This window comes from Scomber japonicus, chromosome 15, assembly GCF_027409825.1.
Source record: "Scomber japonicus isolate fScoJap1 chromosome 15, fScoJap1.pri, whole genome shotgun sequence".
NCBI lineage: Eukaryota > Metazoa > Chordata > Actinopteri > Scombriformes > Scombridae > Scomber > Scomber japonicus.
The window spans coordinates 25786469-25801695 of record NC_070592.1 but is presented as its reverse complement, the minus strand read 5'-3'; the positions used below and the strand labels follow the sequence as shown (position 1 = coordinate 25801695).

Here is a 15227-nt window from a genome sequence, read left to right as displayed (position 1 = left end):
ACCTGAGACAGACCTCAGCTAACACATTTTGTCCATCTTCAGCTCTCCCAGAGACCCACGGTGGCAGAACTCCAGGCGAGGAAGATCCTGCGTTTCCACGAGTACGTGGAGTCCACCCACGCCCACGACTACGACCGGCGAGCAGACAAACCGTGGACCAAGCTGACTCCTGCTGACAAGGTGAGATTCAACACATCCTCACATCCTCACCTCCACACGCATAAACACACACAACACACACAACACACACTCCACACCTCTCTCTCTATTTATTCTAACAGGGCTCAGGTGGCTTCTTAACACGAGAGCTTCTAAGCCCCCCGCGCATTTTTAACAGCACCGTCTTTTTTTTTTTGTACTGAGATCAACTCTGAGAGGATTTGCATTCCGAGCAGATTCCATATCGAGGAGATATTCCGGGAATGCATTCCAGACGCCGCCTTAATAGCTGTGTTGAGTTTGACCGAGTGAATTTCCTCGTCCAGCGAATCTCATAAAATATGCAGGAGGAGAAATCATATTTATGGTTTCAACATTTCAGCTCGTGTGTGTTTATCTTTAGTGCGGTGCCTTAATATACAAAGAGGTAAATCCACTCTGGCTCACGTGTTGCTTTTCCTTCCATGTTTCCTCTCAGGCCGCCATCCGCAAGGAGCTCAACGAATTCAAGAGTTCAGAGATGGAAGTCCATGAAGAAAGCAGGATCTATACCCGGTCAGACATGAATAATTCACTTCAACTGTTCTCCAAGTTCATTTAACATAATCGTCAATATTTTATGAGTTGTGTTTTGAAGAAAGCTGCTGTTGCTGCTTTTTAATCAGTCCTCAGTCACGTAGCATCCAGAATAACCGCTCTACATCTATTTTTTTCCCCCTCCAGGTTCCACCGGCCGTAGCTGCCCCACTGCTGACCAGTAAGACACTTCAACTAAAGTGTTCAGTCAGTCCACGCTGCAGCCAGCCAGCCAGCCAGCCAGCGAGAGAGCGAGGAGGCACTGCGAACTGAACATGCGGGGCCCCTCCCGTTTGGTCCATTTTATTTTAAACTGCCTGCCTACTAACCCGCTTCCAGCCGAAGACACTACTGTTGAACCGAAAGCCACTCAGCAGTTCTCAGAAATCGAGCGCAGAGTTCAGGACAGGAGGGATTTGTCGGAGGTGCCCCGTGCCAACACTAAAAGTGCAAGAACCCCCCCTCTACACACACACACACACACACCCCTACCTTTATAAGGGGGGGGGGGGGTTGCACAGCTCACTAGATAGAACTTTAAGGATAACACTTTGAGGGTTATCCTCTACTCTGTACTGTACTGTATGTATCACACTGTCACCCTCAAAGGGGAACCCCACTTCTCACCTTGCCTTCACCATATATTTTCCTTCCTCCCCAGTGAGGAACACTACGCACATTTTAAGATATCACTGTAGTTTATACAAGCACTGTAGATATATGTGTGTGAGAGTGTGTGTGCGCGTGTGTGTGCGCGTGCGTGTGTGTACTATAAATGTCTATCTAAAGGTTTGCCACGCAGCACCAGCCTTACTCCTCATACGATTTAACACTTTAAAGAGACGGAAAATGTGAAACAATGCGGTACAGCAGCAGCAGTGACGACTAACTAGAGTAGAGCCTTCAACCTAATGTGTGCATTTTACTGTATGTCCTCGATCATTTAAATGATTCTCATGGAGCACATATCACTAAATAATTGTATAATAATAATACTACTAAGGCACCTTATGTTCCTTAATTGGGTGTATAGAAAATTTATCTTTTCTTTTTTTTTTTGGATTAATAATTCTATATATGTTTATAATTGAATTATTCCAGCAGGAAAATGTACATATTTTTATTTTCCTAGCTGTTTTTATGGTACTTAAAATAAATAAATATATACAGGTCAATAGATTGCTGCAATTGTATAGAGCACCTGTGTAGATTTAATTGCCTGCTGACATGTTTTTAATTGTAAAGTATTTCTCAAATGTTATTTCCAACTAGTTAATGGTACAAAATGTGTTCCTTTTTTTTTGATACAGAGATCTTTAAAACCTTCTTCTTTTTTTTTGCAAACTACAGTCTAAATGAACAATCCACTCAGAAATTAAAAATAACGTGATTTACATTTCAACATCTGTCTTTTATTTCCTTTGTGTTCAATTAACAGCAAGAAAACCCTTCCATCTGCTGGTAATGATATTGGATGATGGATTTAAATGAAATGTCAAGTGTGTGGCCTCTGTGACCAGATGAGGGCAGTGTTATATAAAATCTGCTGAATGTGTGGTGGAAGACAAAGGGAGCCTTCATCAGGATCTTAACAGCAGAATTTGCTCCAGATGTTTATCTGACATCTGTTTGTCTTCTCTTTGACAGCCTCTCATGCTACTTAAGTAAACAGATAATAGTCAACGGGGATGCAGCTCAGTCCTCAGACATTAACTGAATGTCAACAGATTATCAATCTTTATCTCACTCATTGAAATTGTTCTATTTTAGAACAAAATCACTTTGCAGATCTTACTTAAAAGCACAGCAATAGTTTATAATGTCCAATAATCAACTAATAAGCTCTTAACATAAATATTCACAAACAAAAAAAAACATTTCATGAAAAATATTTTAATTTTCAATTAAACTCTCAAACTCTATTTGTATAGCACTTTTCATACATGGTTATGTAACACAAACAAAAACAAGACAAGTGAGTAAACAACTAATCATAATTCTGATGAATCTGCAGTGACGAAACACCAGAGGTAAGATAAACAAATGAAGGTAATAAGATGTAATAAACAAATAATAAAATAAAGTGAGTGAAACCAGAATAAAGGTAAGAAGAAAACAGCTAAGAGGAAATATGATGACATAAAACCAAACATAAACGTTGGGTTAGGAGGAGGAAAACAATCAGGAAATAAAATAAAAAGAAAAGTCCAAGTAGTAAAACCTTTTATTTAACAAACGCTCACTTCAGGGTCTATTTAGTAGCTGTTCTGTTGGAATTATATTTACATTTTAAAGGTGCTGTAGTTAATATTTTTTATAGCAACAATAAATCACATTACTATTATAAAAGGAGACACAGTGCTTGGAAATGGCAACCAAATCAAACTATCTCAACTTGAGGTTCATTTTGGAGTTTTTCTGGAGCTCACATCACATGAACTCAAAAGCTCCAGATCAGCCAATGCATCATTATTTAAGGCTTTACCATCAGTGTCTTATTAATGTCTTTATTTGAATGTAGGGTTGTACCTTAAACTTAATTCTAATCCTGTGATAGATCTCCAAAAGTAAAAGCATGTTCAAAACAAATTGTGTGAATAAGATATAATTCGCCAATGTTCTGGTTATTTGCAGTTGGACGGTCAGACTTGGACAGTAGTAGCTATAGATGTACAGACAATACTTGTTGTTTTTTAAAAAAGAAAAAAGAATTTAGTTTAAAAGTTATTAAAGATCGTTTCATGAATTTCTGCTCATTCAAAGATAGTGAGTAATGATGGGCTGAATTACTTTTTTAAAATAATGATTTCTTTGTTTCCCTGTGGAATAAAACATATCATCATTAAAGAAACAGAACGGTATCGATTTAAGTCATTTTTGGCCAACTTCTTATTGTAAAAATCGGTATCGGTATCACAATGGTATTTCACAATTGGTGCATTCCTAATGTCTTGGTTTAGATGCTTTTGAATTGATGATTTTTGGCATAGACTTTTTTTTTTCAGCGTTGATGGTAAGTGTGCTATCTTTTATCCAAATTTAATATTAGTTATCTAGGAGCACTTCTTCCTTTTCTTTGCATTTGCATACCTCCACCCACTGTACCAGAGTCTGCAGAACAGCATCAAGTTTACAGGAGCACTCTGCTGGTTTGACAGGCTTATTGTACCAACATGTCCATTATTCGGATACGTTTTTTCTTCAGCTTTTAAATGATTATGTATTTGTAAACAGACCTGATCAGCAGGCTAGTATAACTCGATTAGCAGGCTGGAGTTGAATAGCCTGAGTCTATATAGATATACTCTGTTCACATGATATTGGCAATTAGGCTTATAAAATACCACAGAGACTGCAGACAGTGAGAGGTGCTGGCTTGATAAATCATACCATCAAGGAGCACATATTGAATCCCACTGTCAGTAATCATTAGTAATAATGTCAAAGCGGCAGTCATGATAGAATGCAAATCCATAAGGACCCATTTGATTAAATTTCTTCCGCTTCGGCTGCTGTCATTTCCATCTATTAGAGATCCTCCACTTGAGTCACTCTGCTTCATTTTGAAGGCTGCGGGTTGAATCATTAAATACTGTACGTAATCTGTGTAAAGATGGCTCATCAGTGTTTTCATTAGGTCACCGGGTCAACCTGTGGCTTTGATAAGCTGTATCCGCTCTATCAGATGATAGCTTCAATGAATTCTATAATTCGTTTCCTGAAGATGTCACCTCTAAATTGGTTTTCTAGTTATCACGGTGTCAAAGTGTTTGCACAGTGGAACACGTGGAGCTAATTAGAGCTGCTGATATCTTTGCTTGTGGAGATCTCTTCTATAGCATGTTTTGTGCTATGCTAGTAGCAAGCAGATTGGTCGGTTGGTCAGATGGTTCACCCCCTTGGTCTTATATTTTACTCAAGCGCCATCATTAGCTCAACATGTTCATTTATGTGATACAGAGCTAATGACTTTCTCATTATCCTCAGCTGTACTGTGTGCAGAGCTAATTAGCAAATATTAGCATTCTAACACATTAAATGAATGCTGCGTGTGTCTCAAATCACATACTCCTGTTAGTATTCTGTTAGTACACTGTGTACTTACTTGTGTAGTGTGCAAATTTAGACATGTTAGTGTTGTCTGAAATCAAACACGGCTGTTGTGCACTTGCCAGAAATGACGATTAGCTAGTCAGCAAGCTAGTGTTAACATTCACAGTACCAAATCATTACAAACTGTGAAATTAACCCAATAAACCTACTGACGTGTATAATGTGGCAATGTTTACCATATTTACAACATCCTCGGGCCACCATTTCCTATTTGAAAAGAGAACCCTACCCTTCTACTACGTAGCCAAGATGGCTATCGTTGACGGTGACAAGTGTCCATAGTTCAACACTCAACTTTTCTCATAGTGTACTGAATTTTTCCATACTTCTCAATGTGAATGCACTTATGCACTCAACATATTAAGTGTAAGTAGAGAAGTATGAAATTTGAGACACAGCACATATATCTGCAAAACATCATGTTGGCACTTTTATGAAATTTACTGCCGTGTTTGCCTTGTTCATGAGAAGAGTATGTACGCCCCCTTCTGGTAGTATCCACGATTTTGAAATTGGAAATTTTCTGGAAGCTCTGAGTTCACCAGTTGTAATATTTTATTGACATTTACAGTAATGGTAGAGGCCATGGAAGTTCATATTTTGGTGTATAGTAAGTGTAACAGATTTGCTGACACAGTTCCCCATCAGAGAACACTGAGAAACAGGTGTTGTTTAGACCTTTTAATCAACAAATTTGTTGTGGAGTTCTCATGTGCGGTTGCCCAGTCCTGTCTCCATGTACACCACAAACTTCTTTTTTTAGCCGCACTGCACCTCCACTTTCTTTTTGCCACACCGAGCTGTTCCAGCCTACTGCAAAGACAAAGAGAGGTTGATTTGGCAACTCACCCCAGCTGAACTAATTAACTCACCTGGCGCTGCTTCTGCTGAGCCAGCTCTACCCAGTCTCTCTCTCCTACAGCTGACTTTGAACCACTTCAACACAAAGCATATCCTGGACACAGCTTACCATACTGAGCCCACTAGTTCCATTTGAAGACACTGTTGAAAAATAAGTACAATTTCGAGGTACGTTTACTTTACATGAGTATTTCCATGTGATGCTACTTTATACTTCCTCTCCGCTACATTTCAGAGGGAAATATTGTACTTTCTAGATTTGACACAATGGAGAATATAACAAGCTTTTAAAATACAACACATTGTTAAAGATGAAACCAATGGTTTCCAACCTTGTGTAGTCAGGCTCACATTTCATGAGTTAACAGCTCCACCAAATAAAAGTGATTTTTCCCTCTAAACTTCTCACATGGTTTCATTTCAATAAGTGATCAAATAATGGAATATTTCACCACAGAAGAAAAGAAAAGAAAAGAAAAAAATATTAGTCACTTTAAAACTTTGTACTTTTCTAAAAAATATAATGGAAATGTGACACATAAATACAAGCAGCATACTTTTGCTTCCATCTGCATCAGTAAACCTTTGCAGAAATTACCAACCAAGGAAAACAAAAATCAGAAAGTACTTCTGTTCTGACAGAGCCGCCTTGCATGCATGTATAATTAGCTATGAATCGCAAATATTGACAGCAACTGTGTTTACTGCTGAGTTATTATGTTCTTTCAGACAGAAAAAGAAAAAAAGATCGTTATCTGAACTCGACTCCATGCTGGATATGAAGCATTGAATATTTATGACTGCACAGGGGTCGATGAAAATTTTATGTCCAATTTGTCTTCTATGCATTGAGTTTTGGTGGCAGGCAGCTACATTTGATAATAAACCTCCATTAGGGACGAATCATAATCTTAACATCTCTTCACAGTCGTGGCATTAATGCATCACTGTCATCCGGGTTTGGGGATTTTAAACAAAGGAGGGATGAATTGGCTTTCATGTGATATTCACATCCCACCTCAGGTTGTTAGAACAAAACCAAATGCTTCACACTGACCATAGCTGCTGCTGCTGACAACGCACAAATGAAGACATTGCTGTAAAGACAGTAGCCTAGAGGAATGGTGGATTGTAAAAGAGGTGTAGGAGAGAGGAGGGGGGCATCACTGAATCATTAGAGAGAACCTTGGGAGTCTCCAAACAGCCTCTCCTCGGGGAAGTGATGGGTGGAGCGGGTTGCTGATGCAAGACTGTAATTACATTTTGTGAATATAACAAAGCCTGATGCCACTCTGTGTCGCCACGGTGACGGGCAGGAGAGTGTTCTGCCTGATGATGAGGCTCTTTGAGGTGGACGTAGATGGAGGTAGACAGCGGAATGGAACTCAGAGAGAGAACATCAAAACACACCAATTTAAAACATGTCCTCTCCAGCGGGGGTTCAGTGTTTTCCCAGGCAGGCATAGCGCTTCTCTTAACATCTTCTGCAGCTGCCTGGAATGTAATTTGCAGGAAGATCAGGATGAAAGAATTGCATTGGAACCTTTTTATGGCACCGTTCTCACTTCCTATGTGACCTCCCGCCACTGGTTTTACTGCAATAAGTTGGGTTCAAGGTCTGACTGTGCAGAACTCTGTGGCATAGGACCAGGTTGTCCACTTTTACCAGTAACATTTGATTCAATTAGTCCAATTAAATGCTGAGATGTCTGCCTTTAAAAGCCAACAGAGACAAGAGGAATAAAATCCAACAACAAGATGGCAAACTTATAGATAATGTTGTTATCTGCTTTTACAAGGCCAAAGGACCTCATTACCTGAAATCAAGAAACAAGATACCAGTAAAGTGTGTTCTCCTCTGACCTAATTGTCCTCTTTGGAGTGGTAAATAGGCTGATGGTGGTGAAAAGATCATGTGCAGCCATTACTCTTGAATCCAGTATTAAAAAGACTTTATGTGCATATACACACCCTATATGATTTGTGGTTGTGATGGTCCCCCATTCAGTGCCTATTCACCTCAACTACTGGTGTAACTAGATGACAAGGGTTTAAAAGCCTATTGTGCATAATTTCACTCCTACAATGTGTGGAGTACTGTTCTGACTGATGGTTACTCTGAGTGGGAGCTATATGTAGCTATTATAATATAATGTAGACACACATTTGGTCACATTATGTCACAGATTTCCAAAGTCACTGTTTTAATGTGTTGCTGCCAGTATGAACTCAGAAATGGACAATAATTCATACAGTGATTTAATTCAATTATTGATTAAAGGTATATACTGTAGCAGCATGTGTAGCTGTTTTTTGGAGCAAATTTTGTATTCCTGTAGATTAGTCATTTACACCAATTCAAGACTAAGTCCACACACTCATGCTAGCAACTCAGTGAGGCTGTACTTAACATGGAGGAAAGAAGTATTCAAATATTTTACTTAAGTTAATGTATCAATGCCATAATGTAAAAATACTCCATTGCAATAGAACATTTGCATTTTACTAATGTAAAGGAGAGTTATCAATCTTCTCTTCTAACTCGCTGCACTAAAGCAAATCCAAAAAATGTCAAATTGTTCCTTTTTATTGGTTCAATTTTGAGTTGTGTTCTTGTCCCTAAATTGTATGAGCATTTTGTAGTGCTATTTATTTAAACTGAGAGGTTCAGCAAAAATATTCTTAAAATTTCAAAGTGGTAATACTGTGCATCAGTGGTTCCAGTCAGTGTTACATCATTGTACTTTGTCAAAGTGGAGCTAATTTGAACAACTTTGTATACTGCCATGTAGTTTTATCTGTATAAATGTGTATCTGTATAACTTTGGCTTTTTGGGTAAAATCTTGATCTGTAGAAACAGGGTGGAGGTTTCTGGCCCAACTTCACCTACTTCCAAGGTGTATGGATAAGGGAAAAAGTCTGAAGAAAGGCAAACCTCCAGCAACACTTGAAGTATAGTAGAACTTCCTAGACCTTAATAGACGAAAGTGCTGTGAAACAACGTTGTGTAAAGTAGAATGGTTCCCTTTATAAAGTAAAGTACACATAATTTAAAATTGTAGATTGAAGTATTTAAGTACACACAAACAGTTACATTCCACTATACACTAGTCCTTCAAACTTAATACTAAAATCACCAAGCTAACAATGTCAATGCTAACATGGTGATGTTTAGTAGGTGATATTTAACTTAGTCTAGCTGTGGAAGTTTTTACTATTTGGCACCAAACACAATGTACAGCTGAGGATGAAGGGAATGTCATTAAATTTGAAGGTATTTGGACATATACCAAAGTGTTGGATAAACTGACATTCTGAGCTGATGGTGGTAGCAGGTGGGGGACTGTGGCTCAAGAGATAGAGAGGTCATCCACTTATTAGAAGATTCATGGCTTCTCCAGTCCGCATGTCAATGTGTCCTTGGGCAAGATACTTAACCCCAAATTGCTCCTGATGGCTGTGCCAACAGTGTGTGTGTGTGTGTGTGTGTGTGTGTGTGTGTGTGTGTGTGTGTGAGTGAGAGTGAGAGAGAGAGAGAGTATGGGTAAATGTGACTTGTAATGTAAAAGTGCTTGAGTGGTCAAAAGACTAGAAGAGCACTAAGTACAGTCCATTTACCATTTAGCAGATGATCATCAAAGCCAATATGATGAATCCTTTGGGAACCATGAATGAAAATGACATGGCTATCCTACCAATGTTTGTCAAGATAGGTTAGTTTGGCAAAGATTTCAGATCTACTACACTTTGTACCATATCCAGCCATAAGGTCCTCATAATACATAAATATCTCTTTTTGACCTACATCAGTTGACTGAATTGTGGTAAAATAGTTAGTGAGCCACATTTGTCACAAATGATGGCTAATTAATACTGAAGTTTCCCCTTGTGTCGGATTTCTATCCCACTGTGGTTCATTCTCTTTTTAATTCTGCTCTCAGTTAAGTACCATTTTGTCATCACATTAAACTCAAAATGATAGTGGGAATTAAGCCCGTCACTTACAATTTCCCCTCGTTTAATAAAAAGTGAAGCTACCCAGGGCCAAATTCAGACCTGTCAGTGCTGGAAGTATTGCTATTTTCTATGCAAAACCATATCTTTTACTATGCATGGAGCTCTGCATCTCCATTTAGAGGTTTCTTTTTTCCTCATCTTTCATCTGCTTGCTGGAAACTTGCATCCATCCTGCATCAGGCTGAATCAGAGCCCTTTTCATTGAGAGCCCTTGTAAAAAATGATTGTGTTTCAAAAGGAATGGGGGCTGCAAACAGAAAAAGAGAAGCAATGGGGGTCAGAAAGAGGGACTATAGCATGGGAAAGCTAGAAATGAAGTAGTGAAAAGTGGGCTGAAGCACTGACAGCTAGAGTGTTTATATAGACCCTCTCTCCAAAAGGGCTGGGCCACTTCTAAATAAAATGGATTTCCAATGACAGCCTTTCAGCTAGGAACACTTTGTTGCCCCAAAGCACAAACTGAATACATTTAGCAGAAGTGCAAAAAGCTCTATATTTCATCTGCTGCATTACAGCCAAGATTTTCATGACCCAACCTCAGAAAATATCCTGATACTTTTTGGAGTACCTTTTATTTTCAAAAATCCTTTCCTATGAATCCTTTTGTCTGCTAACTGCCTGTTTTTAGTATCATTGATGGGCCCCCCTTGTCCCCACTTTAAGCCATCAAGGGAGCTCAAGGAAAGAGCTGAGCTCTGCTCCAACAGGCATGATGGTAACTGTGGAGTAATTAGAGGAATGCCACTGCATGCCTGGCAATCTAAACTAATTAGCAAAGCTTTGCTGAGTTCTCAATTCGCAAGAGCCCCACTTGAAACAAACAAAAAATATGCTGAACTCACCGAGGGGTAAACAGATGCATAAGTATTGTTGATTCATTTGTGTCTGTCAACACATACTGCAGCATTATTCCACACAGTACAACATCAGTGAGGTAACAAAGTGCCACTGCAGTACAATGCAACATGGGAATGCAGTGTAACAGAATAATGTGACATGCTCTAATATAAGATTCTGTAATGTCAAAACACCAGCAGCAACAGTAACTAATGCAACTTGCTGTACAGGAGGTTGCTAAGCTACCATGATGTAGGTCTTATGCTGCTTTCAAGCAATGGCAGCAGAATGGTAAAGATAGGAAAGCCTCCCATTATTCTGACTTGGGGGTGTTCATGAAAATTCCAGAGTTCCCTGTTGGAAATTTCAACTGAAATGTCCCCTGAAGTGTGAATATCCTGTTTATTAGCACTTCTGTCTTATTTGCGTCTCATTAAACCAGTCGTGTACACAGCACTGTCCAACTTCTATCTGTGGACATGTTGTTATGGTGTTTGTATGAGCAAAATACAGCAAAATGCATTTTTATAAACTGGTATTACTAACAGTGGCTAACAATGGCTAAATGGCTAGAACTGGAGCGATTCAAACTCGGCTGTGACGTCATTCCCAGCTTCAACAATGGAACCCAGCATTAAATCATTCAGGCCAAATGTTGCTATGCTGCTACGGTGTTTGTAAGCACAAAATGCGTTTTGTATCAGCTGGTGTTGCTATCGGTGGCTAACCTAGCTAGAACTGGTTCTGACTACTTGAACTGGAACACTTCAAACTCGTGTGTGAAGTCGTTCCAAGCTCCAACTTCCAAAGTAAATTCAACGCAGCATAAGTAGCATACAGCAGGTTCTCCAAGCTTTTTCTTGGAAACAGGGAAAATTTAGAAATGACGTAGAAGAGAGTGTTGAGAGTGAACCAAAACAGTAAAGTTGTTGGCTATAAAACCTAAAATAGAAGCTGAAAGATACTGAATGATGATTCTGCGTGAGTTCATCACTATGAACAACCCGTTTCACACATACAAGCAGTCATTTAATCCATTGTTAGCATAAAATATTCATTACAGCTGCTTTGATCATATTTCTCTATGTTGGTTTAGTCTGATATTATGTGGAGAGATCTTTTGTACCTTTAAAAGCTGTTACTATTTGTTCTAGCTGGCTATCCTGCTGGGCTTTGTTGGTTGAAGCTTATAGCATATTTTAAAAAGCTTTTGATCAACATTTTTTTGTATTGCTATAGCAGTTTCTTTGATAACATAGTGTGTTTGCTCAGCTAACAGCTCCTTCAAAGTAAGCTACACCCTGATGTGAACATGATCATCTGGCCAGGACTGTGTGATTTTGCCTTTTCAACTTTCTTATCAGAGAGGTACACAGAAAATAATATATTAGAGAAAATACACAGATGATAAAAAACAAAAATCAATGTTAAAGAGAGGTCATTGTGTGTTTTTGAAGATAAAATAGGACAATTTCCTGAGGCCAAAAGATGCTGGCACCAATTTTTACAACACTGTCTCACAATGGCAGGTTTACAATCAGCCACTGTTGTTTTTTTCACAACTTGATCCCTGGTCATACTCTAATGGGGTATATAGTGAATCCTACAATCTGTGATCATGTCCTGTGGAAGATTTTTGACACTCTGAGTGGTCTTTGTTGACCCTAACATCTAAGCAGAAGGCATGATAAGAGGTGCTAGTATGCTTTAAGCGCTAGAGAAAAAACGCTCCTTTCTAGGGCACTTCAAGTATAATCCTTTTATGAGAAGAAAGAAGATATTTCCATATCATAATTCCTACTTATAGCATTAAACAGACAATGCTGCATGATAACATAGTCTAGTGTGAATTCAGTCTTATTCTCTTGGTAGTGTTGGGTTTTTAGCCATTATAGCAGGCTGGTTGAACAGATGGAAATCAATACCAGTCAACATGTTGTTCCACCACTTTGATTCAGACTGATATACCCCAAATATAAGATGGATTACTGTGAAATGTGGTATAAATATTCATGATACCCAGTATCTGACTTCTACTGATAACTGCATGATAACATAGTCTAGTGTGAATTCAGTCACATTCTCTTTGCAGTGTTGGGTTTTGAGCCGTATTAGCAGACTGGTTGAACAGATGGCAATCAATGCCAATCAATATGTTGTTCCACCACTTTGATTCAGACCAAAAAACCTCAAATATAAGATGGATTACTGTGAAATTTGGTATAAATATTCATGATGTACAGAGTATGAGTTATACTGACTTCAATGTTACCAGCTTGTTTTTCTAGCACACCAAGAGGTTGATATTTGTGGGTTTTAGTGACACATTTTGACATTTATTGAATGGATCCCCATGAATCACCCCCCCCCCCCCCAGAACAAATTGTAATAACTTTGGTGATCCACTTTTCATGTAGTTCTACAATCAGTCAAAGATTTTAGTTTGTTTTTCCTAACCAAATCCCGTGTTTTGTGCTAATTAGATGTCACCATGATATCCACAAACATCAGTATGTTAGCACTGACCATTGATAGCACAGTGACATCTAACTAACAAAACCTCCCAGTATGTTTTCTAAACATCCAGTCAATTCTTCTGGAGCTTTTTTAAAAGTATATTTGTTATAACTTTATTCTTCATTTCCCCACATTTATAAGAAACTGAACATAGTCTGGAAATTTAACATAAATTACTTTAGTAATTAGTCCAAAACTTCTCAATGACTGCATTATATGGAAGCTCATTTCTGCCAGGATAATGTATGAAAAGTTATGCATGACTGAATGAATCTAATAGTTAGTCAAAAATAGGAGATACATAGAAGTCAGAATGATGGAACAATAAATGATTAATTATTATCTATTCATAAAATTATAATGTAATAGTAAATCCAAATTTGGATTTAGTAAGCCAAACATATATAGGTAAAGTATTTTGTAACTTCATAATTTATCCTTAGTATGATCATTTTGACCTAGTATCTCACTGTTTTGACGTTGCATCTGATAAATTTGATTCTGTCGCTCATCATTTTAATTTTGCATCTTATAATTGTGACCTACTGTAGTTTCTCATTATTCTGATTTAGCGTCTTTATAATTGTCATGACTATATCACAATTTTACTTAATATCCTACAATTTTGAATTGGTGCATCAAAATTTAGCTTTCATGCTATACATGATAGTTTCAGTATTTCCTCAAAGTTAAATTTTTTCTGTAGTTGATGTAAAATTTAAATATTCTTCAAATTCATTTAATAATTTTTTACTGTAATCTTTGAGATAATAATTGTGTCTGGGAAATAATGCAGCAATTGACAAGCAAATGTGAGTGATTCCTTTAATGGGCTAAAGGGGAACCATTTTCAGTAATGAGATACAGACGGTAATGACACTGTAATTTCACTGTTATCACTCCCCAGAAGCATAAAAACTCACTTCCACATTACTGGATAATAATTTCAATTGGAGGAACAAACAATGAACTGCTATATGCTGAAAGATGTAGAAGCAATGTAGAAAATACATATGTTAAGTGTAATAAATGTGATGTTGGTGACAGCTGACCCGTACTGTTTTACATTATTATACAGTATGCGAATGTACCAAACATTAACGTTACAGGCTACAGTCTTTGTCACATTGCATTCATAAAGAATTTAACGGAAATCATCTACTGATGTCTTCATTGGCTGCATCCTGAGAGTGGCCTTAGCTCTCTCTTCTCCATTAGCTCTTAGTGTTTTATATAAAATTGCAGCAAGAAAAAAAAAATCACCATTCAGAAGCACTCAGGCATTGAGAGGAGGAAGCACGCAGACTTACCAATTACCTTTTAGAAAATTAGCTTCCAAGAAAAATGCCCATGCCTTGCTACACATTGATTAATGTCATTTTACTCAACCCCTAAATATGAAAGCCCACAAAGCAACCTAATTATGTTATTTTATGTAACTCTGTGCAGACGCTTAGAAGCTGCTACTTTTGATGCTTTTAGTTCGGGTCTAGTTTCTTTATTTTTACTCAGCATGTAATGAGATAAATTCACAGCTGGTGTCTCTTAAGTACTGTCAGTGTGATCACAAGTAAAACTGAAGACCAGCTTACAGCGTTTTGTCATCTGAAGGAGTGGGTCTTTTACTATCTACAGTTTATAACACTGTCATACAGGCTAATTTAATCTCTCTGAATTATTGTGGAAAGACCTCCAGTACAAGAATTGGATAAGCCTTAAAGCCTCCTAAAGCTACATTTCATTAAACATATTTCAGTACCACTTTACAATAAGACTTCCCTTTTATAAAGGATTTATAAATGGTTGTAAGTGAGTTACTGTATAATCACTTAATAAACCATTAATTAACAGCTGTAAATGAGTCATAACCAACAACATACCATCAATACAGGGTCACTATTTGGCAAGATAAAGGTATAACTATACTACTGTGTTTTTATCCATCTAGGTTAATCAGATCTTGCCATTGTGTCACTGGATTAGTAAATTATGATATGTTTTACACTTTACAATAAGGCTCCCTTTGGCAGTTATAAATGTTAATATAATGTCCTTTACACACTTTACAATAGTGTTAATTAGTGTTAAAAGTGTTTGTAACTCATACATAAATGCTCATAATTGGAGAATCCACTTGACAAATAAT

General features: G+C 37.8%; 1 protein-coding gene across 3 annotated transcripts in view; it reads left to right on the top strand.

The window, feature by feature from the left end:
- The window catches only part of phactr4a (phosphatase and actin regulator 4a), a 33856-nt gene extending 31700 nt beyond the window's left edge, over positions 1 to 2156 (top strand). For all 3 annotated transcript variants that reach the window (XM_053334234.1, XM_053334232.1, XM_053334233.1), the window contains 3 exons: positions 43 to 180; positions 638 to 714; positions 883 to 2156. In XM_053334234.1, the coding sequence (XP_053190209.1) occupies positions 43 to 180; positions 638 to 714; positions 883 to 898 (231 nt within the window). In that variant the 3' untranslated portion in view covers positions 899 to 2156. The remainder of the gene's footprint in view (positions 1 to 42; positions 181 to 637; positions 715 to 882) is intronic.
- The last annotated feature ends 13071 nt before the right edge of the window (positions 2157 to 15227 follow it).